Genomic DNA, 22,545 nt, shown 5'->3' with positions numbered 1-22,545 from the left:
ATATTTACATCAGTATGATTATGATTTCCATAAGTATTGACAGAATTTAAAAGTGTACGTCTAAGATCGATATATTTTGGACACTCAAGAAAATAATGATGAACTGATTCATATTCAAAGGAACAAGTACAATAAGGGTTGTTAGTTAAGTGGTCGTTAAACAGATCAAAATTTAAATTACTGCAAAAATTTCGAAGTTGGCATCAGATAATATTTGCTCTTCTATCACCATCAGACTTAAAAATTAAAGCTGATTCACTATCAGTAACAGTATTGTTTAGTTTGTGTTTGAAGGTTGTAATAGAGGGGGAGTTAAATAGATCATTTTCAGTGTTTGCAGTGCGACACATTAGAGGAAAGAAACTGTCAAAATAGTTGTTAGTCCTGCAGATTGGTGGATTAAAGAGCCTTGTTTGTCTGAGATTGTGAGGATTGTTATTTTGATTGTTAATAAAAGGAATTAGGACATTCTGTAAGTTGTCAGGTGACAGCCCATTCATTATTTTGTACATCATTATGTGTTTATGTTTATTTCTTCTTGATGATAGAGTTTCCCAACCAAGTTCATTATAAAGTGTATTGTGTGAAGTCCCTGATCTTAGCCCTGTTATGATTCTGGCTGCTTCTAACTGGACGGATTCTTGGAGTTCCTCAGATTGTTGAGTGCAGTTATCCCATACTATGTCTGCATATTCCAAAATTGGCCTAATAAATGCTATATAAATTTTGATTAGTGTTTTACGGCTTACTTTAGTTTTAATGTATCGGAGAATGTTTAATCTACTATAAGCTTTTTCATAAATATTTAAAATGTGTTGTTTCCAGGATGCGTCATCTTTAAAAGTCAATCCTAAGTGTTTATGGTCTGGTGTGTCAATGATTTGGCTGTCTTGGAATATTATTGGGGGGTGATTTTTGTTATGTTTTCTAGAGAAAATTACAGATTTGGTTTTATTAGGGTTAAATTTTATGTCCCATGTGGCTGCCCATTCCCCAATGTTAGAGAGATCATTAGTTAGACTTTGTGCTGCTTGTACTGGATTTTCATCTATTATAACATATAATGATGTGTCATCTGCAAATAATTTGATATTAGTAGTAATGTTGTCAGTTACATCATTTATATAAAGAAGGAAAAGGAATGGTCCAAGAACTGATCCCTGAGGTACTTCTGCATTTATTACCTTAAACTGTGAATGATAGCCTTCAGTGACTACTCTGTAATCTATCAGAAAGATAATTTTCAAACCATAAAAGCAGATTCCCATTAATTCCATATGTTTTCAATTTATGCAGGAGACCTTTATGCCAGACTCTATCGAAAGCTTTACTTATGTCGCAAAAGATAAATCTAAGCTCTTTTCCCCGGTCCATATTACTAACAATTTCATTATAGATAAAAAGTAGTTGATTGACAGTAGAATCACCAGGTATGAATCCAGATTGATGCTTAGTTATAATAGAGTTTTCAGTTAAGTAGTTATAGAGATATTTAAATACAATTTTTTCCATTGTTTTACTGAAACAGGAGGTTATTGAGATTGGTCTATAGTTAGAAATATCATTTGTTGAACCATTCCCTTTATATATAGCATTTATGTTTGATTGTTTCCAGCTAACTGGTAATATTCCTGTGTTAAGTGATTTATTAAATAAAAGACAGAGGGGTAGTGCAAGGGAGTTACTCAATTTTTTAACAACTTTAGGGATTATACCATCAGGACCAGAGGGTTTATTTACATTAAGAGTGTTGAGTTGGTCAGACACATCTTGTTCTGTAATATGAATGTTAGTTAGTGAGTAGGGAGTGTAGGGTTGTGCCGTTTGGGGTAATTCAAGATCAGGTGTGGAGGTAGAGATATTAGCAACGTGATTGTTAAGGATTTCTGCCTTGTCAAGAGGATGGTGGATAAGTTGGTCTCGGTGTTCAAGAGGAGGAATAGAAGATGGTTTATTAGAGAGGTTAGTGATAGATTTTGCAATTTTCCACCATTTATCAGGGGGGGGGGGGGGGGGGGGGGGGGGGGGGGGGGGGACCAGATTTTCATTTAGACTATTTTCAAGTTTCAAAATATAGTTTGCCTTTGATTCCAGAATCAAGTCAATAGCTTCATTCCTAAGGTGTCCTAAATCTTTCCCAGTAGTGGGGATTATTAGTTGCTTTTGCCTTTCTATGAATTATATTACGTTGTCTCATTTTTAGTCGTATATGTAGTGCTATTCATCCATGGTTTATCATTGGTACAATTCAATACATATATAACGTAATAACGCAATTGATGAAGGAAGACAACTTTCTGACTCGTGCCTTGACCCATCTTCGTTAGCCAAGGCTTCTGATTACGTTACACTCCACGAACCCTTGGCGGATATAGTCGTCAGTTCTGGCCCTCTAGCGGAGATTGGAAATTACCACCCTTTATTCATGAAATTTTTTACCAATCAAAATGAGCGTTACCAATGTACTTCATCGGTGATGTTTACAGACACACATGAAGGCGTGGCATTGAGTATTGTAGATCAAGTGGAGTAGAAGTTTCTCTTCCAAGCATCATAAAGTTTGGGGAATTGGAAGTGGTCTCATGTTCGGTTGACCGATATGCCATCATGACATATGGCAAGTGTCTGTCCCAGTCAGTGTATCGCTCATTCATAAATGCCCTCAACATGGTAACCAATGTCTTATTGAACCGCTCAACCATACCATCTGACTGCGGGTGGTAGGGATTGGTACGTTTTTTTTTTTAAATTTGCAGTATACGACACATTTCCCGAAACAGTGCACTCTCAAACTGAGAGCCCTGATCTGAATGGATAATACTGGGGACTCCAAATCGACAGACGACTTCTTCTACCAGTATGCGTGCTACGGTCTCTGCGTTCATGTTTTGCATTGGAAAACTTTCTGTCCACTTTGTGTAGTATTCGGAGATAACCAAGATGTGCCTGTTGCCATCATCGGTCTCCGGCAATTCGCACAGAATGTCCATAGCTATGCGCTCCATTGGGTATCCCGATTCAGTTATCTGCATAGGTGCTCTCTTGGTTTTTGTCATGTTCTTGCTCTTAGCACACATCGTGCAACCAGTGACATATCGTTTGATATCATCTTGTATCCCAGGCCAGTAATACTGTTGGCGGATCTTGGCAAGAGTCTTTCTTGTTCCCAGATGAACAGCTGTCTTGTTATCATGGGCATGACCAAGGATTGTGCGACGTTCGTTTCTAGGAACTATGATATGAACTACTCCTTTTTGTGTTTGGACAGTATTTAAAACTGTGACCATAGGGATTTTACTCTTTTGTTTCTGCCATCTATGGACTTATACCCAGGCTTTTCCCCTTTCTTGACCCAGTCAATAACCAGACCTAAGTCATCATCTTCCTCTTGTTTTTCGCTCCGGGTTTTCTCACGCTTTTCTTTTTCATCAGATTTACAAGGGTCTACGCTCCTCACTATCTGAGCTGTAGATTCAGTTGCTCCATTGTCTGCCTTCAGTTCCCAGTCTGGGTCAAAGTTGCATTGACGACAAGGGATCCTGCTCAGTCCATCGGCATTCTGATGTTGCTTCCCTGGTCGATGGATGATGTGCATGTCATATGAGCTTAACACCTGAAGCCATCTTGCCATCTGGCCCTCTGGGTTTTGAAATTCAGCAACCATCTGAGCGAACTGTGGTCTGTTCTGACAGTAAACTTTCTGCCATACAGATAATGCCGGAAGTATTTTGTGAAATTGACGACAGCCAGTAATTCTTTACGCGTTACGCAATACTTCCTCTCTGCCTTATTCAATGTTCGTCCTGCAAATGCTATGGGTCTCTCTATGCCATCAATTTCCTGTGATAGTGCAGCCCCAATAGCTTCATGACTCGCATCTGTGTCGAGTATGAACTCTTTACTAAAATCAGGGTGGGCCAGAGTTTTTGCACTTGTCAATTCTCTTTTCAGAATCTCATACGCTTCCTGACACTGAGGTGTCCAATCAAATTTCCGTCCCTTTTCTGTCAGCGTGTGTAGGCATTTCGCAATCACAGAAAAGTTCCTGACAAACTTTCTGTAATAACTACAGAACCCCAGGAATGACCGCAGTTGTTTGATGTTGACTGGGACTGGCCACTCCGCAACTTTCTTCACCTTATCTGGGTCGGTGGAGATACCTTCCTCCGAGATCTTGTGGCCAAGGTAAATGACTTCTTTGGCAAACAGACAACATTTTCTCGCCTTTAGCTTTAATCCAGCTTCTTGTAAGCGTTTGAAAACTTGTTGCAGATTCTCAATCATGTCTTCAAATGTCTTCCCGGTCACGATTATATCGTCTAGGTAAATTAAACAGGTCTGCCACTGTAAACCTGCTAGTACCGTTTCCATCAGTCTCTCGAATGTCGCAGGAGCTGACGCTAGACCAAAAGGCATGACCGTGAATTCATAAAGACCTGTTCTTGTTGCGAATGCAGTCTTCTGGCGATCTTCAGGAGCCAAATCAACCTGCCAATAACCGGAGTTTAGGTCGAGTGTTGAGAACCACGAGCAACCTGACATCTGATCAAGACGTGGAAGTGGATACGCATCCGGAATGCTAACAGCATTCAGCTGTCGATAATCCACGCAAAATCGTAAGCTCCCGTCCTTCTTTTTCACGAGGACGATCCCAGAACTCCATGGACTGGAGGATTTCTGTATGATCCCTCTGTCAAGCATATCCTTTACTTGCCTATCAATCTCGAGACCAAGATTGCCTGGCACTCTTCTTACTGGCTGTTTTATGGGTTTGGCACCCCCAGTGTTGATCTTATGTTGAATCAAGTCTGTTCTACCCAGATCGTCGTCGGTAACGGCAAACAGGTTCTGATGTTTGAGCAGCAACTCATACCCAGCGTTGTATTGATCTGTTGTAAGATTATTTTTGGAGTCATTCAACAATGTTTGGATATCTGCCCTTAGTCCAGCTACTTTGTTAGGTATCGGTTCGTCGACGGTTCCCATTATACCATCAATAGTGCTGACCTGAGCAATCGTTGTCCCTGGGTAAAATTGTTGACTCTCGTTGCCCAGATTCATTAATCTTACAGGCACCGTAGTATCGTACTGCACAAGTGCCCTAGCGACTAATGCTCTCTCTGTCTTAAGAAAAGTCGCTGGTTTCTCAACTAGAAGTAGTTTGCTGGCTGTTTCACCCTCTGGTAGACATACCTTCCCTTGGACCACGACCTCACTGTTGGCAGGAATGGTTACCTTCTCTGTAAGTGAAAGTCGGTAGCACCCTCGTAGAATGTCGGTACCGTTACATCATCAAGTGTGAGAACACCTTTCTTGAAATCAAGAGACCCATTTCTCTCCTGCATTATGTCTAGACCCAGAATACCATCGGTATTAATCTTAGCAATAATTGCTTCCACATAAATGTCTTTTGTGCTATTAAGCCGGATGACAAAACTCCCTTTGCCCTTGACCTCAAGTTTCTCACCACTAGCTGTTAAAACATCTTGGTGAACTCCACTCAGGCGAGGTTTAGCCGTTTCTGAAATTTTATCAAACACTCGCTCTGATATTATGGTGACTGTTGCCCCTGTGTCAACCAATAGGTTTACTTTAGTTCCATGAACTTCGGCAGTTATATACATGCCTGCTTCCTGCACGGCTGTAGACAACCCAATGCCAGCTCTTGGTTTCTTTCGTCTCTGTCGACGATGGGTGTTCACCTGCTGGGCCCCTGGTTGTTTCTGACTTTTATTAGGGTCATTCTTTTTGTCAGGCTTGGGACAATTTCTACGAAAATGTCCCTCCTCACCACAGTTAAAGCAGTTCTTGTTCCTGACCACATTAGACTTACTTCTAGACTTCATCTTTCCAACGTCCTTTTCCAGAGACTCTAGCTTTTTCTGCATGTCCTGGAGCAGTTTTAACATCTCTGACCCCTCAGATGTTTCAGTATTAGTATTTCTAAGATACGATTGGCCTTCCTTTGATTTCTTCTCACAGCGGTTGTATGCCTCCAATTCAACCGATAGTTTTATGGCCTCAGTCAAATTCTTAGGCCTCGACTGTTTGATTCTTATGCGCATCTCGGAGTCTGCAAGTGCTTCAATGAACTGTTGCATAGCCAATGTCTCCCTAACATCATTTGGCACTGTGCGATATGCCAAGTTCACAAGCCATCTAATCGCTTGTCCCAGTTCTGGTAGACTTTCCGATGCTTTTTGACGCCTCTCCATTAACTAAACCCTATAAAGCTCAGTCTGGTTTGGGGGAGCAAACCTCTCCTCCAAGGCTTTGACTAGCGACTCATAATCCTGCTGCTTAGAATTGTCAAGGTCACCCAATATCCATTGAGCTTGGCCCCGCAATGCTACTGCTAAGTGGAGACCTTTCTCAAGCATCAAAATGTGATTTGAAGTCAACCCATGGAGATGTGCCGTCAAATGTTGCCGCTTTCACGGTAACCATTTTACTTTTATATTTTGTCGACATGTCCCTGACTTAATCGTCCGTTTCTTCAGCATCCCTCCTGCTGGCAACTCTACTCATTCTTTTTTTTCTGGTGGTTACATTGTCATATTTGTGACCATCTAGTCTGTGATCATTATCCACACCCCGCGGACATGGTATAGGTGTCATTGGTTTAGTGCGAGACAATAGATTGTGACTGCTAGCCTGCATCTGTTTCATCTGTTCTACGAGCTCTTTAATCTCTTGTTCAAACTTTTGTATACTTTCGTCCCTTAATCCAAGACTATAGTCTGGAGAGAACTTCTCCGGTTTTGGACGAGTATCTTTTTCTTTGGTTCCAAACCCAGAGTCGACAACTGCGTGCTTCCGCATCGGTATATTGGGTTGTGTGATAGGGGTTGAGAAATCAAAATGAATATGACCGGTGTTGTTAAAGTCAAGACCATTATCTGATTCCCTGTCCGACTGGTCACTGGTATAGCCTTCCGCCATATTAAATCACAGAGAGAATAAAAGTAACAAACAATTTTTTTTAATTATTTTTTTTTATTATTATTATTACATCAACAACAGTTTATAAACTGTAGACTACTAAAATGTCACAAACAAGTTGTCAAATAACCAGGATCCCGCCGCTGCCACCAAAATTTGTGACGTTTACAAATGGGTTCGTCACTACCTCTAATAGATCCTGGTTAGTGACTAGTCTACAGATGCAAATATATATAAATATTACTATTTGGTAGCCTTTAACATTTAACAAGAACATATAACACATAAAATAGAAATTTTATATATACAGTGTATATACAGTGGTATGTCTGACCGCTGACACCTAATCTTAATACTATAACTAGTAATTGACTATGACTCGTCCCGTACCAAGTTGCTGACTTGACCGTCGACTACCTGTTTGTAGTCGCCAACTAATTTGTAGTCGCTAACCTATCAGCCTCTGTCAAACACTCTGTGTTAAAATGACTAGTTGATGGATCAAGGAAAAGACCGTGGTCACATCTATCTTTCCATAACTATCTACCTTTCTTAGGGTCTCTCCGCTTCTGTCTGCACAGTTTGGATGCCGAAATCAGAGTCTTGTGTTCTGTCAGAGCCGGCTTTTATACCCTCCGATATAGATCATCTGAGTCATTCAAGTGTTTTACATGTAAGGGTAGAATTACATAATCAAGCGTGCGGGAGAATGCACGAGAATAGCTAATGACCCGGATGAACACATGTAAACAATACACAACGATGCCTGATCGGTATGTGTTATCTATTTTCATTACACTATTCGCTTTTTTTTACATCAAAAGGTGCCGATTGCGGACTTGTTTACCAATTAAAAAAAAAAAACAATTTGGGCCACACGTTAAATATTTCCACTGTTCAACAGATGCAGAAACATCTTGCACTTTTACTGTTCAACAGATCTTGGAATTCTATAGTTCGACTGATGTAGAACATTGCAACAGATCTTGGACTTCTACTGTTCAACCAATACAGAAACGTCTTGCACTTTCACTGTTCAACAGATCTAGGACTTCTACTGTTCAACCAATACAGAAACGTCTTGCACTTTCACTGTTCAACAGATCTTGGACTTCCGCTGTTCAACCAATGCAGAAACATCCTGCACTTTCACTGTTCAACAGATCTTGGACTTCCGCTGTTCAACCAATACAGAAACGTCTTGCAAAGTCACTGTTCAACAGATCTTGGCCTTCTATAATTCAACTGATGTACAAACATTGCACTTTCATTGTTCAACAGATCTTGGACTTCTACTGTTCAACCAATGCAGAAACGTCTTGCACTTTCACTGTTAAACAGATCTTGGACTTACGCTGTTCAACCAATGCAGAAACATCTTGCACTTTCATTGTTCAACAGATCTTGGACTTCTACTGTTCAACCAATGCAGAAACGTCTTGCACTTTCACCGTTAAACAGATCTTGGACTTCCGCTGTTCAACCAATACAAAACGTCTTGCAAAGTCACTGTTCAACAGTGACTTCTATAGTTCAACTGATGCAGAAACATTGCACTTTTATTGTTCAACAGATCTTGGACTTCTACAGTTCAACCAACGCGGAAACATATTGCACTTACACTATTCAATAGATCTTGGACTGTCACTGTTGTACAGATGCGGAAACATCTTGCACTTTCATTGTTGAACAGATCTTGGACTTCTTCTTTTCAACCAATGCAGAATTATCTGGCTGTTTTAGTGTGCAACAGATGTTCACTGTTCAAGAGGTGTAGAGACATCATTGCGCTGTTTAACAGATGTGAAGACATCTGAGACTTTTAGAGTATTCATCTACCTGAGGGTAATGTATTACTGCCGTTTTCATTTGGTTTGAATGACAGCTTCATCCCAGGGACCGTATATATTGCTGAAAAGAAATGGAAATATGAGAAATACCAAGTTTAAAAGAGTCTAAGGTCTGTATATAAATTCCAACAATAATACTGTATTACAAGAGATCCCAGAGGGATCTTGGCGCCCACCATTGAATGATCTTTATAGGTTCCATGTCAGATTGATCTTTTCTCTACTTTTCCCTTCTTCTAAGTCTTACTAATCTGTGTAAATTCAGAAACAGTCCTCTAGATCTAGTACTTTTCAAACAAGGGGAACCTATATATAAAATTTAAGATTTAGCGATAATGGCTGTCTGTCGGCCATGTTGTTTTCCGATTGGTCCCAAAATGCAATATAATACCAGGGACCAAGGGGAACCTACATATGAAATTTGAGAAAGATCCCTTCAGTACCTTCTGTACAATAGCGATAACAAACTTCAATTTTCAAAATACAAGATGGCTGCCTGTCAGCCAGGTTGTTTTCTGACTGGTCTCAAAATCCAATATGTATAACTAGACACAGAGGGCAACCTACAAATGAAATTCAGAAAGATCCTTTCAGCAATTTCTGATAAATAGCTATAACAATCTTCAATTGTCAAAATCCAAGATGGCTGCCTATCGGCCATGTTGTTTTTTCGATTGGTCTCAAAATGCAATATGCATAACTACGCACTGAGGGGAAACCTACATATGAAATTTGAGAAAGATCCCTTCAGTACTTTCTGAGAAATAGCGGATAACAAACTTCAATGGTCAAAATCCAAGATGGCTGCCTGTCGGCCATGTTGTTTTTGATTGGTCTCAAAATGCAATATGCATAACTAGGCACCAAGGGGAACCTACATATGAAATTGAGAATGATCCCTTCAGTACTTCCTCAGAAATAGTGATAACAAACTTCATTTGTCAAAATCAAAGATGGCTGCCTGTTGGCCATCTTGTTTTCTGATTGGTCTCAAAATGCAATATGCATAACTAGGCACCGAGGGGAACCTACATATGAAATTGAGGAAGATCCCTTCTGTACTTTCTCAGAAATAGCGATAACAAACTTCAATGGTCAAAATCCAAGATGGCTGCCTGTCGGCCATCTTGTTTTCCGATCGGTCCCAAAATGCAATATGCATAACTAGGCACCAAGGGGAACCAACATATGAAATTTGAGAAAGATCCCTTCAGTACTTTCTCAGAAATAGCGATAACAAACTTCAATTGTCAAAATCCAAGATGGCTGCCTGTCGGCCATGTTGTTTTTCCGATCGGTCCCAAAATGCAATATGCATAACTAGGCACCAGAGGAACCTACATATGAAATTTGAGAAAGATCCCTTCAGTACTTTCTCAGAAATAGCGATAACAAACTTCAATGGTCAAAATCCAAGATGGCTGCCTGTCGGCCATCTTGTTTTCCGATCGGTCCCAAAATGCAATATGCATAATTAGGCACCAAGGGGAACCTACATATGAAATTTGAGAAGCTCCCTTCTGTACTTTCTCAGAAATAGCGATAACAAACTTCAATGGTCAAAATCCAAGATGGCTGCCTGTCGGCCATCTTGTTTTCCGATCGGTCCCAAAATGCAATATGCATAACTAGGCACCAAGAGGAACCTACATATGAAATTTGAGAAAGATCCCTTCAGTACTTTCTCAGAAATAGCGATAACAAACTTCAATGGTCAAAATCCAAGATGGCTGCCTGTCGGCCATGTTGTTTTCCGATCGGTCCCAAAATGCAATATGCATAACTAGGCACCAAGGAGAACCTACATATGAAATTTGAGAAAGATCCCTTCTGTACTTTCTCAGAAATAGCGATAACAAACTTCAATGATCAAAATCCAAGATGGCTGCCTGTCGGCCATGTTGTTTTCCGATTAGTCTCAAATCGCAATATGCATAACTAGGCACCAAAGGGAACCTACATATGAAATTCGAGAAAGATCCCTTCAGTACTTTCTCAGAAATAGCGATAACAAACTTCAATGGTCAAAATCCAAGATGGCTGCCTGTCGGCCATGTTGTTTTTCGATCGGTCCCAAAATGCAATATGCATAACAAGGCACCAAGAGGAACCTACATATGAAATTTGAGAAAGATCCCTTCAGTACTTTCTCAGAAATAGCGATAACAAACTTCAATGGTCAAAATCCAAGATGGCTGCCTGTCGGCCATCTTGTTTTCCGATCGGTCCCAAAATGCAATATGCATAACTAGGCACCAAGGGGAACCTACATATGAAATTTGAGAAAGATCCCTTCAGTACTTTCTCAGAAATAGCGATAACAAACTTCAATGGTCAAAATCCAAGATGGCTGCCTGTCGGCCATGTTGTTTTTCGATCGGTCCCAAAATGCAATATGCATAACTAGGCACCAAGAGGAACCTACATATGAAATTTGAGAAAGATCCCTTCAGTACTTTCTCAGAAATAGCGATAACAAACTTCAATGGTCAAAATCCAAGATGGCTGCCTGTCGGCCATCTTGTTTTCCGATCGGTCCCAAAATGCAATATGCATAACTAGGCACCAAGGGGAACCTACATATGAAATTTGAGAAAGATCCCTTCAGTACTTTCTCAGAAATAGCGATAACAAACTTCAATTGTAACAAGAGATCCCAGAGGGATCTTGGCGCCCACCATTGAATGTTCTTTATAGGTTCCATGTCAGATTGATCTTTTCTCTACTTTTCTCTTCTTCTAAGTCTTACTAATCTGTGTAAACTCAGAAGAAACCTCTAGTACTTTTCAAACAAGAGAAACCTATATATAAAATTTAAGATTTAGGCACCAAGGGGAACCTATATATATGGAATTTGAGAAAGATTCCTTCAGTGCTTTCTTAGAAATAGTGATAACAAACTTCAATTGTCAAAATCCAAGATGGCTGCCTGTCGGCCATGTTGTTTTCCGATTGGTCTCAAAATGCTATATGCATAACTAAGCACCAAGGGGAACCTACATAACAAATATGAAAAAGATCCCTTTAGTACTTTCACAGAAATAGCGATAACAAACTTCAATTGTCAAAATCCAAGATGGCTGCCTGTCGGCCATGTTGTTTTCAGATCGGTCTCAAAATGCTATATGCATAACTAAGCACCAAGGGAAACCTACATATGAAATTTGGGAAAGATACCTTCATTACTTTCTGAGAAATAGCGATAACAAACTTCAATTGTCAAAATCCAAGATGGCTGCCTGTCGGCCATGTTGTTTTCAGATCGGTCTCAAAATGCAATATGCATAACTAGGCACCTGGGGGAACCTACATATGAAATTTCAGGAAGATCCCTTCATTAGTTTCTTAGTAATAGTGATAACCAGTTTCAATTTTCGAAATCCAAGATGGCTGCCTGTCGGCCATGTTGTTTTCTGATTGGTCTCAAAATGCAATATGCATAACTAGGCACCAAGGGGAACCTACATATGAAATTTGAGAAAGATCCCTTCAGTACTTTCTCAGAAATAGCGATAACAAACTTCTATGGTCAAAATCCAAGATGGCTGCCTGTCGGTCATGTTGTTTTTCGATCAGTCCCAAAATGCGATATGCATAACCAGGCACCAAGGGGAATCTACATATGAAATTTGAGAAAGATCCCTTCAGTACTTTCTTAGAAATAGAGATAACAAACTTCAATTGTCAAAATCCAAGATGGCTGCCTGTCGGCCATGTTGTTTTCCGATCGGTCCCAAAATGCAATATGCATAACTAGGCACCAAGGGAAACCAACATATGAAATTTGAGAAAGATCCCTTCAGCTCTTTCTCAGAAATAGCGATAACAAAATTCAATGGTCAAAATCCAAGATGGCTGCCTGTCGGCCATGTTGTTTTCCGATCGGTCCCAAAATGCAATATGCATAACTAGGCACCAAGGGGAACCTACATATGAAATTTGAGAAAGATCCCTTCAGTACTTTCCGAGGATTAGCGATAACAAGAATTGTTTACGGACGGACGGACGGACGGAGGGACGGACGGACGGACGGACGGACCACGGACCACGGACGCAGGGCGATTTGAATAGCCCACCATCTGATGATGGTGGGCTAAAAATCCAAGATGGCTGCCTGTCGGCCATGTTGTTTTCTGATCGGTCCCAAAATGCAATATGCATAACTAGGCACCAAGGGGAACCTACATATGAAGTTTGAGAAAGATCTCTTCAGTACTTTCTGAGGATTAGCGATAACAAGAATTGTTTACGGACGGACGGAGGGACGGACGGACGGACGGACGGACGGACGACGGACCACGGACGCAGGGCGATTTGAATAAGGGAATAATAAGGGAAATACAAACGATCTAGAACATGCTATGTATACAAAATCATGGTAACATAGTAATATACTAGATAGGGAGGCAGTAGGAAAATAACAAGAGGCCCAGGCGCCTTAACGGTCATCCGACTCTAAATTAAAGACCCTTATACTATTGTAGTATGCATTCTCTGTAGCAGGTTTAGTGGCACTGTTGGCCATGGTGGCCATCTTAGATTTCTGACTGACCCAATAAATAACAACACTTGGCCAGAACCATCTCAGGATCATTTCTGGCAAGTTAGAGCTGAATCCCACTGGTGGAATTTGAGTAGAAGTTTGAAATAGGTATTGTTCAGGAAATATAGTGGCACTGTTGGCCATGGTGGCCATCTTGGATTTCTGACCGACCTAATAAATAACAACACTTGGTCTGGACCATCTAAGGATAATTTCTGGAAAGTTAGAGCTGAGTCCCACTGGTGGAATTTGAGAAGAAGTTTGAAATAGGCATTGTTCAGGAAAACCATGATTGCACAATCATGTTACAAAATGGCCACCATGGCTGCCAAGTCAAAGATTTTACTAGGCCGAAAAATAACAACACTTTGTTGGCCCTCTTCCTTAACATCCTCACCAATTTCCAGCTCAATGGCACCAGTGGAACTGGAGAAGAAGTTATTCAAAATGTGTTTTTCAAGATGGCGGCCATCTTGGATTTCTGGCCAACCCGATAAATAACAACACTTGGTTAGGACCATCTCAGGATCATTTCTGGTAAGTTAGAGCTGAATCCCACTGGTGGAATTTGAGAAGAAGTTTAAAATATGTTTTTCAAGATGGCGGATATGGCGGCCATCTTTGATTTCAGACCAATCCAAAAAATAACAACACTTGGTCGGGATCATCTCAGGAACATTTCTGGCAAGTTTCAGCCCAACAGCACTGGTGGAACTTGAGAAGAAGTTTAAAATGCGTCTTTCAAGATGGTGGCTATGGCGGCCATCTTGGATTTCGGACCGACCCGAAAAATAACAACACTTGGTCGGGATCATATCAGAATCATTTCAGGCAAGTTTCAGCCCAACAGCACAGGTGGAACTTGAGAAGAAGTTTAAAATGTGTTTTTCAAGATGGCGGCCATCTTGGATTTCGGACCGACCCGAAAAATAACAACAGTTGGTCGGGATCATATCAGAATCATTTCAGGCAAGTTTCAGCTCAATAGCACTGGTGGAATGTGAGAAGAAGTTTAAAATGTGTTTTTCAAAATGGCGGCCATCTTGGATTTCGAACCGACCCGAAACATAACAACACTTGGTCGGGATCATATCAGGATAATTTCAGGCAAGTTTCAGCTCAATAGCACTGGTGGAACGTGAGAAGAAGTTTGAAATGTGTTTTTCAAAATGGCGGCTATGGCGGCCATCTTGGATTTCGAACCGACCCGAAACATAACAACACTTGGTCGGGATCATATCAGGATCATTTCAGGCAGGTTTCAGCTCAATAGCACTGGTGGCACTTGAGAAGAAGTTTAAAATGTGTTTTTCAAGATGGCGGCCACGGCGACCATCTTGGATTTCTGACCGACCCGAAAAATAACAACACTTGGTCGGGATCATATCAGGATCATTTCTGGCAAGTTTCAGCTCAATAGCACTGGTGGAACGTGAGAAGAAGTTTAAAATAAGTTTTCAAAATGGCGGCTATGGCTGCCATCTTGGATTTCAGACCGACCCGAAAAATAACAACACTTGGTCAGGACCATCTCAGGATCATTTCTGGCAAGTTTCAGCTTAATCTCACTGGTGGAACTTGAGAAGAAGATTGAAATGTGAAAAGTTTACGGACGGCACACGACGGATGACGACGGACAAAGCATGATATAATTTTATATCGATGCCTATAGGTTATCCTGACCCTTCGGTTCAGATGACCTGAAAAGACACATCAATATTATTCTATATAGTTAAGTTAAATATATTTTGGGACTGGCTAATTTCTTTTAAATATATTCATGACATTCATTATTTTTTTCTCTGCTTTTGTTTGGTTTTTTTTTTGCTTGAGGGAGGAGGTCGATATTATTTTTTTAACCATAATATCATGACACCCAATTAGAAAGAATGGACATTTACTTTTTGTAAGGCTGAAGACTGATGAGCCAAGCTGGACATACGAACGTGATGAACAATATGAGCAATATCCCCAGGACAGCTGCAACTGCTGACACTGTTACCAAAGCAACAATGGATACACTACATAGGGTCAAGGTCATTCCAATCTGGCTTCCTGGGATAGCCTTCTGTATAAACAAAATCTCATTTTTATAGATTTTAAAAATCTACATGGAAATTCATTATTTTCATCTTACCTTCAATTAAAATGACTTGCAAATATTTGAATCAGTAGAGTAACACTGTTGATTTAAATGTACATGTACGTATGTATTCACAATGAAAATTCAGTTTTTCATTTCTTGTCTGCAATGAAATAGCCTGCATGATTAATATGTCAACTTGCCTTCATTTGTTTCCTCAACATTGGCCAGAGACCAAACACGAGTAGGGAAAGTGTGACTGTAGCAAAGGCATGCCATGTTGTATGGAGTCTGGAGGCCAGACACACCGAGGCGAATATCCCAGCATTGAGAGACAAAGCCTCTGAAACCCTGTAGATACAATATAATATTAGTTTATCTGATGTGTTTAAAATAACAACAGTTTTACTGTATATCACCAACAGTATTATACATGTACATGTGAAAATGTTTCATGTTGTATAATTGCTGCTTTTACTAAATATCACAATCACAAAAACAATGCTGGAGAACAAAAACTGCTGATTATATTTGAAAGTAGTAATACCAAATTAACACAAGTATTTCCATACTACCAAAAGTTTAAAAAGTAAATCATGACAATGTTCAGCTTTTTCCAATTCAGTTTATATACAATGTATAACAATAACTGGTTGTGCGACCTCAATAAGAGATTAAACCGAGACCCCCCTACAACACTCCTACTCAATGCCAACAGAACAATGGCTATAGTCAACAAGACAAAATGTATAATAGGTTATTATGTCTGTAGTCATTACCAACATAAATAATAGAGCTAATTGATTTAAAAAGTAAATTATGAAAATGTTCAGAAAAACACCTAGCAAGAGGCGGAGTCATGTAGGCAGTAAACCTATAACTAACTAATTAACTACCAATTTTCTCCCTATAAAAAAATAATGAATATTAAAATATTTTAAATCAGATTACAATACAGTTATTATATAATTTACCAATATGTCTACCAGATAGATAGTTACTAGTCCTGTGTTAGAAATAGAGGTTACACAACGAGTGGTTGTTGGATATGGAATTTATTTCACACGAGTAAGTTATTTTTTAAAAGTTACAAAAGACACGAGCTTTTAAAAAATAACTTACGAGTGTGAAATAAATTCCATATCCAACAATTTCGAGTCGTGTGACCTGTTTCTACCACAATAATATCGGCTTGAATCAAAGGGAAACGTGGCCAAGTATAATTTCGCGTATGCAAATAAAGTGTACCGGTGATGTCTGGCACCCGGTGATGTGACGTCATTAGATTATTGATGACGTCAATAACAATTGCAGCTTGGGTCAAAGTTCACCGTGTTAGCCAATCAAAATGTGTACAGAGTTTATACCACGTGTGGTATAAACAGATTGTTAATCAACAGCTGTAATGATTAACTGATGGTCTGAGAGTTGAATAACACAGGGTATTGTGGTAGAAACAAGTTTTATCCAGTATTGTTGTTATATAATCTTTCACTTTCAGGCTTACATTGCAGCGCTTGCTCCGTAGTCATGGAAGATGAGGTTAGCGAGCAGCATCACTGTTGTCATGGCGTAAATTGTATCCGTGGAGATAGTTTCTGTCAATGAGACCAGAACTGGAGACAAGCCAAAACTGAACCCCGTAAATATCACAGCTGTCTTCAAATCATCTAGCACTGAAACAAACAAATAATATAAAATGTTAATTTGACATTAATGACTAAATGTTGATGAGGGGTAAACCAATTATAAACAAGAGGCCCAGGGGCCTTAACGGTCATCTGACTCTAAATTAAAACCCTTATATTATTGTAGTATGCATTCTCTGTAGCAAGTATATAGTGGCACTGTTGGCCATGGTGGCCATCTTGGATTTCTGACGGACCCAATAAATAACAACACTTGGTCTGGACCATCTAAGGATAATTTCTGGTAAGTTAGAGCTGAATCCCACTGGTGGAATTTGAGAAGAAGTTTGAAATAGGTGTTGTTCAGGAAAACCATGATTGCGCAATCATGTTACAAAATGGCCACCATTGCTGCCATGTCAAAGTTTTTACGAGACCGAAAAAATAACAAAACACTTTGTTGGCCCTCCTTCCTTAACATCCTCACCAATTTCAAGCTCAATGGCACCAGTGGAACTGGAGAAGAAGTTTAAAATGTGTTTTCAAGATGGCTGCCATGGTGGCCATCTTGGATTTCAGACCAATCTAAAAAATAACAACACTTGGTCGGGATCATATCAGGATCATTTCTGGCAAGTTTTAGCTCAATAGCACTGGTGGAACTTGAGAAGAAGTTTAAAATGTGTTTTTTAAGATGGCGGCCTCAGCGGCCATCTTGGATTTCGGACCGACCCGAAAAATAACAACACTTGGTTGGGATCATATCAGGATCATTTCAGGCAAGTTTCAGCTCAATAGCACTGGTGGAACTTGAGAAGAAGTTTAAAATGTGATTTTCAAGATGGCGGCCTCAGCGGCCATATTGGATTACGGACTGACCGGAAAAATAACTACACTTGGTCGGGATCATATCAGGATCATTTCAGGCAAGTTTCATCTCAATAGCACTGGTGAAACTTGAGAAGAAGTTTAAAATGTGTTTTTCAAGATGGCGGCTATGGCGGCCATCTTGGATTTCGGACCGACCCGAAAAATAACAACACTTGGTCGGGATCATATCAGGATCATTTCAGGCAAGTTTCAGCTCAATGGCACCAGTGGAACTTGAGAAGAAGTTTAAAATGTGTTTTTCAAGATGGCGGCTATGGCGGCCATCTTGGATTTCGGACCGACCCGAAAAATAACAACACTTGGTCGGGATCATTTCAGGATCATTTCAGGCAAGTTTCAGCTCAATGGCACCTGTGGAACTTGAGAAGAAGTTTAAAATGTGTTTTTCAAGATGGCGGCTATGGCGGCCATCTTGGATTTCGGACCGACCCGAAAAATAACAACACTTGGTCGGGATCATGTCAGGATCATTTCAGGCAAGTTTCAGCTCAATGGCACCAGTGGAACTTGAGAAGAAGTTTAAAATGTGTTTTCAAAATGGCGGCTATGGGGGCCATCTTGGATTTCGGACCGACCCGAAAAATAACAACACTTGGTCGGGATCATCTCAGGATCATTTCAGGCAAGTTTCAGCTCAATGGCACCAGTGGAACTTGAGAAGAAGTTTAAAATGTGTTTTTCAAGATGGCGGCTATGGCGGCCATCTTGGATTTCGGACCGACCCGAAAAATAACAACACTTGGTCGGGATCATCTCAGGATCATTTCAGGCAAGTTTCAGCCCAACAGCACAGGTGGAACTTGAGAAGAAGTTTAAAATGTGTTTTCAAAATGGCGGCTATGGCGGCCATCTTGGATTTCGGACTGACCCGAAAAATAACAACACTTGGTCAGGACCATCTCAGGATCATTTCAGGCAAGTTTCAGCTTAATCCCACTGGTGGAACTTGAGAAGAAGATTGAAATGTGAAAAGTTTACGCACGGCGGACGGCGCACGGCGCACGGCGGACGGCGCACGGCGCACGACGACGGACGAAGCATGATGACTATAGGTCATCCTGACCCTTCGGGTCAGATGACCTAAAAATATACGCCACCATATTTATCCTAAAATAAGCCACTTCCCTTGTGTACAATTTTTAACATTAAAGTTTACCTGGTAGTACTAAATTTTAAATTGATGATTCTGCAAAAATGAAGAAGGGGATTTATCTGTGGGTTTACATGCAGAAAAAATTAGTAACAGAGCTGGAACCAAATCAAAATTTTCACCCACTAAAAGAACAAGTTATACAGTAACTCAATCCATTATACATTAAGCTGCAAAATTATCCTTAGGTTTATCATGCCTGTATACCTATCAGCATGTATTGATATGATTTGTATTATATTACAATGATTAACAATAGCCAGAACTTTTTTCAGAACACCCATAGACTGGCGAATCTCCATTCCTGATATTTTTTCTGAAATTGTTCTGCTTAATTTGTGCTCAGTTAAAACAAAAAAAAATCAGTCTGTAAGTATACCAGATACCAAGCAACCTCCCCCACAGCTATAACTGTACAAACTGAAGTTTTTATATTGCTACATATCCTATGGGTGGGTGACTGTTGTACATGTACATGTAGGCACAGGTGACTAAAAGCTGTTATAACTTTTTTTTTTTTTTTTTTTAAATTTAATTTTTTTATAACATCTTTTTTCTTTGGTGTTGTTTTCATTATGCAAAATATCAAATTATCAATTTGACAAAGTATGAAATACATTTTGAATGAGTGATCTACAGTGCAGTCACTCATACATGTACATGTATAAGTAAATTTGTACCAGGTATGTTGAAGAGGTCTTTTAGTTTCTTCATTAATTTATCAACCTTTAATCCTTGCTCACCTGTTCTATGTGGACCTTTGATTCCTATCACATGGTCTGTGTAAAGCTTGACCAGGTAACCAACCATGGTAACCGCTGCCATGGCTATCACTAACAACCGCGGCGATAGTTTCTGGTTGTACATGTAGATATAGGCAACCACAAAGAGGCACAAACTGTAATAAAATTTATCAACTTTATGATTATACCGTATTGAACATATTGTATTTTATCTCAAAATTTGATAGAAGAAAATTCTCAAAAATACCTGGTTAGCATAAATTAACACACATTCCAAAAATGCAACTACCACACAACATTAATTAGGTATCACAAAAATATTGATAATAAATTGTAATTCATCTGTACAACACATGGGCTGTCATATGAAATAAAGGCAGAAAACAATATATAATGTGATGCAATATGTTTTCATTTATTTTTGCTTTCTTTACTCAGCTGGTTGTCCTATATCTTTTATTTGGTATACACAATGTCCTAATGAGTGATCACAACTTGAGAATGTAGAACAAATATCTCATTATTGTCCCATTTGTCTATAATTTTCACATCATTATCATATTAATATATCCCTATCATTTCACAGAGATAAAACCTTAAACAAAAGTAGTCTGCATTTTAAATTTATATAAATATATCTTAGGTCTCTGCTTAAACTCATAACTTACTTTCAGAACTTTATTCTATTTATATACCATGGCCTACTTTTGAGGACACATGGTCTGAAGGTGTATGTCACGTTGTTGAGTAATGGCATACATGTATATATATATAGTACCTGAGCTGGAGGCAAGGGTACTTTTCATCATGAGACAACACTACCAAACCATTGTGCCTCCAAAAGAAGGCAATATTTTTTTTAACAGGTAGTACATCACATTTACAGGTAAATTTGCCTGAATTTCGTTTCAATGGAATATTTCACCACTTGAGGGTCTATCAGCACCAACCATTTTCATCATCAGTGTCCACCAAAACAGTAAAAGTGACGTCACATTTTCATATCAGAGCGACAAGAACAGAAGACTAAATGCTTTATCAAAATTCCTTACGTCAATCATAGACTTAAATATAAATCTAATTTACAATTGCAAGTCTGTGCACCAACTGACACTTAATTTCAAGTTGTAACAGTATTGATAATAATGAGTAAGAATTTTTTGAGGTACTTTTTTGATCCGATACATGAATGTTTTTTTTGGTCATTACCTGCTGATTTGCTGCGTCACTTCACCAGAATTCCTTACAACTGACCAATAGGAATAGGTTCTAGTGTATACTGCAATGGAAAAACAAAATAGAAATACACACTGTATACATGCATGCACTTTAGCTATAGGATAAATAACTTTCTTGAAATGGGAGCAAACCAATAAACCTCGATCCGACCCCTTTTTTCAGGAATCGTACACCCAATTAGAACACAAAAGCTAGTGCATCTATTGTGATTTCTTGAGTATTTCTATAAATTACAAATGTACACTTAACAAAATGTGTGGTATAACAAACTATATCACCTGTTTATACAGTTTAGTGTAAGCTAACATTTACACCGTGGTGCACTACATTTAAACTACAGGTAAACTAGTAGTACACTACATTTAAGCTACAGGTAAACCAGTAGTGCACTACATCCAGTCAGGTGTGACCACAAATCCCCCTATACAGGTACTGGACAGTGCAACTGAACACCTGTGTTAGATACCTGTAGTTGTTACATATACAGACCTGTGTAAATTGACTGCCTTATATCTGTCATCCTGACTTTACCAGATATATTTAAATCTTGATAAAATTTTATCTAATATTAACTCAAAATAAATTGGCTGTGTTTCTTATATGATATATTGCACAAGAGGACTTAAAACTCTATCAATTGGATTTTTATAATTATTTGGGTGTTTTATCATTGATTTTGTTTAAAAAAAATTCATTAAAGTGTAAAATTAAGGTTTATCTTCCTGATTTCAAAATTTTGATGCTTTTCATTTTTTTTGGTTGTAATTAATATACATTTTATATTAATGATTAATTGTACCTTAGGCCTTGATGACTGTTTGTAGATTTTTTTCTCAAGTACACTGTATATGTACATATATTTTAATAATTATTATTTTATCAGACAAAAATATTTTCAAATTCAATGTATTGTTACTTCACTAATATCTGTTAATTCAACCATGAAATCATTTCATAGTAGATAATCAAGAATCGAGAATAAGAAGTTTCGTTTATTCTTATTTATGCTCTGTAAGAGACATATAATACAAATAATCTACACAAGTTATGTACATGTATAATTGGTACTCTCAGGACATGCCTGTTGTCATGGCCACCTGGGCCCCAGGGCCCAAACCCCACCTCAGCACCACCTTCTTGACCTCCATAACACCTTACCTATATACATATGTATCAGATGAGGATCAGACTGTTTTAACACCTGGCTATAGTTTTGTCAAGTCCCCAATTACCCCCCTGCAGGGGTCCATTTATAGCATGCTGTGCCAGGCTCCTCTGCCTTGAGTCCTCCTCTGCCTTACCTACCTGTAACTAGCACCTAACACTACCCATATATAATATCTACCTGTGGATGTTTTGCAAATCATCAAAAAATAATTAATTTTTATATTAATTTTTCTTCTCAATAAAGATATTCAATAAATATATAGTTTATATGCTATTTCTTTTTAATTACAAGAGGAGGTAAAATCTCCA

General features: G+C 39.1%; 1 protein-coding gene across 1 annotated transcript in view; it reads right to left on the bottom strand.

Moving 5' to 3' along the window:
* Positions 1-7,714: 7,714 nt before the first annotated feature.
* The window catches only part of LOC117321931 (phosphatidylinositol N-acetylglucosaminyltransferase subunit C-like), a 16,524-nt gene continuing 1,693 nt past the window's right edge, over positions 7,715-22,545 (bottom strand). The window contains exons 2-7 of the mRNA XM_033876562.1: positions 21,040-21,109; positions 19,831-19,985; positions 16,926-17,094; positions 15,622-15,769; positions 15,237-15,403; positions 7,715-8,853 (exon numbers count right to left, since the gene is read on the bottom strand). Of these exons, the coding sequence (XP_033732453.1) occupies positions 8,808-8,853; positions 15,237-15,403; positions 15,622-15,769; positions 16,926-17,094; positions 19,831-19,985; positions 21,040-21,109 (755 nt within the window). The 3' untranslated portion in view covers positions 7,715-8,807. The remainder of the gene's footprint in view (positions 8,854-15,236; positions 15,404-15,621; positions 15,770-16,925; positions 17,095-19,830; positions 19,986-21,039; positions 21,110-22,545) is intronic.

Source organism: Pecten maximus, chromosome 2, assembly GCF_902652985.1.
Source record: "Pecten maximus chromosome 2, xPecMax1.1, whole genome shotgun sequence".
In the NCBI taxonomy this organism is placed as follows: domain Eukaryota; kingdom Metazoa; phylum Mollusca; class Bivalvia; order Pectinida; family Pectinidae; genus Pecten; species Pecten maximus.
This window is presented reverse-complemented; position numbering and strand designations above follow the sequence as displayed.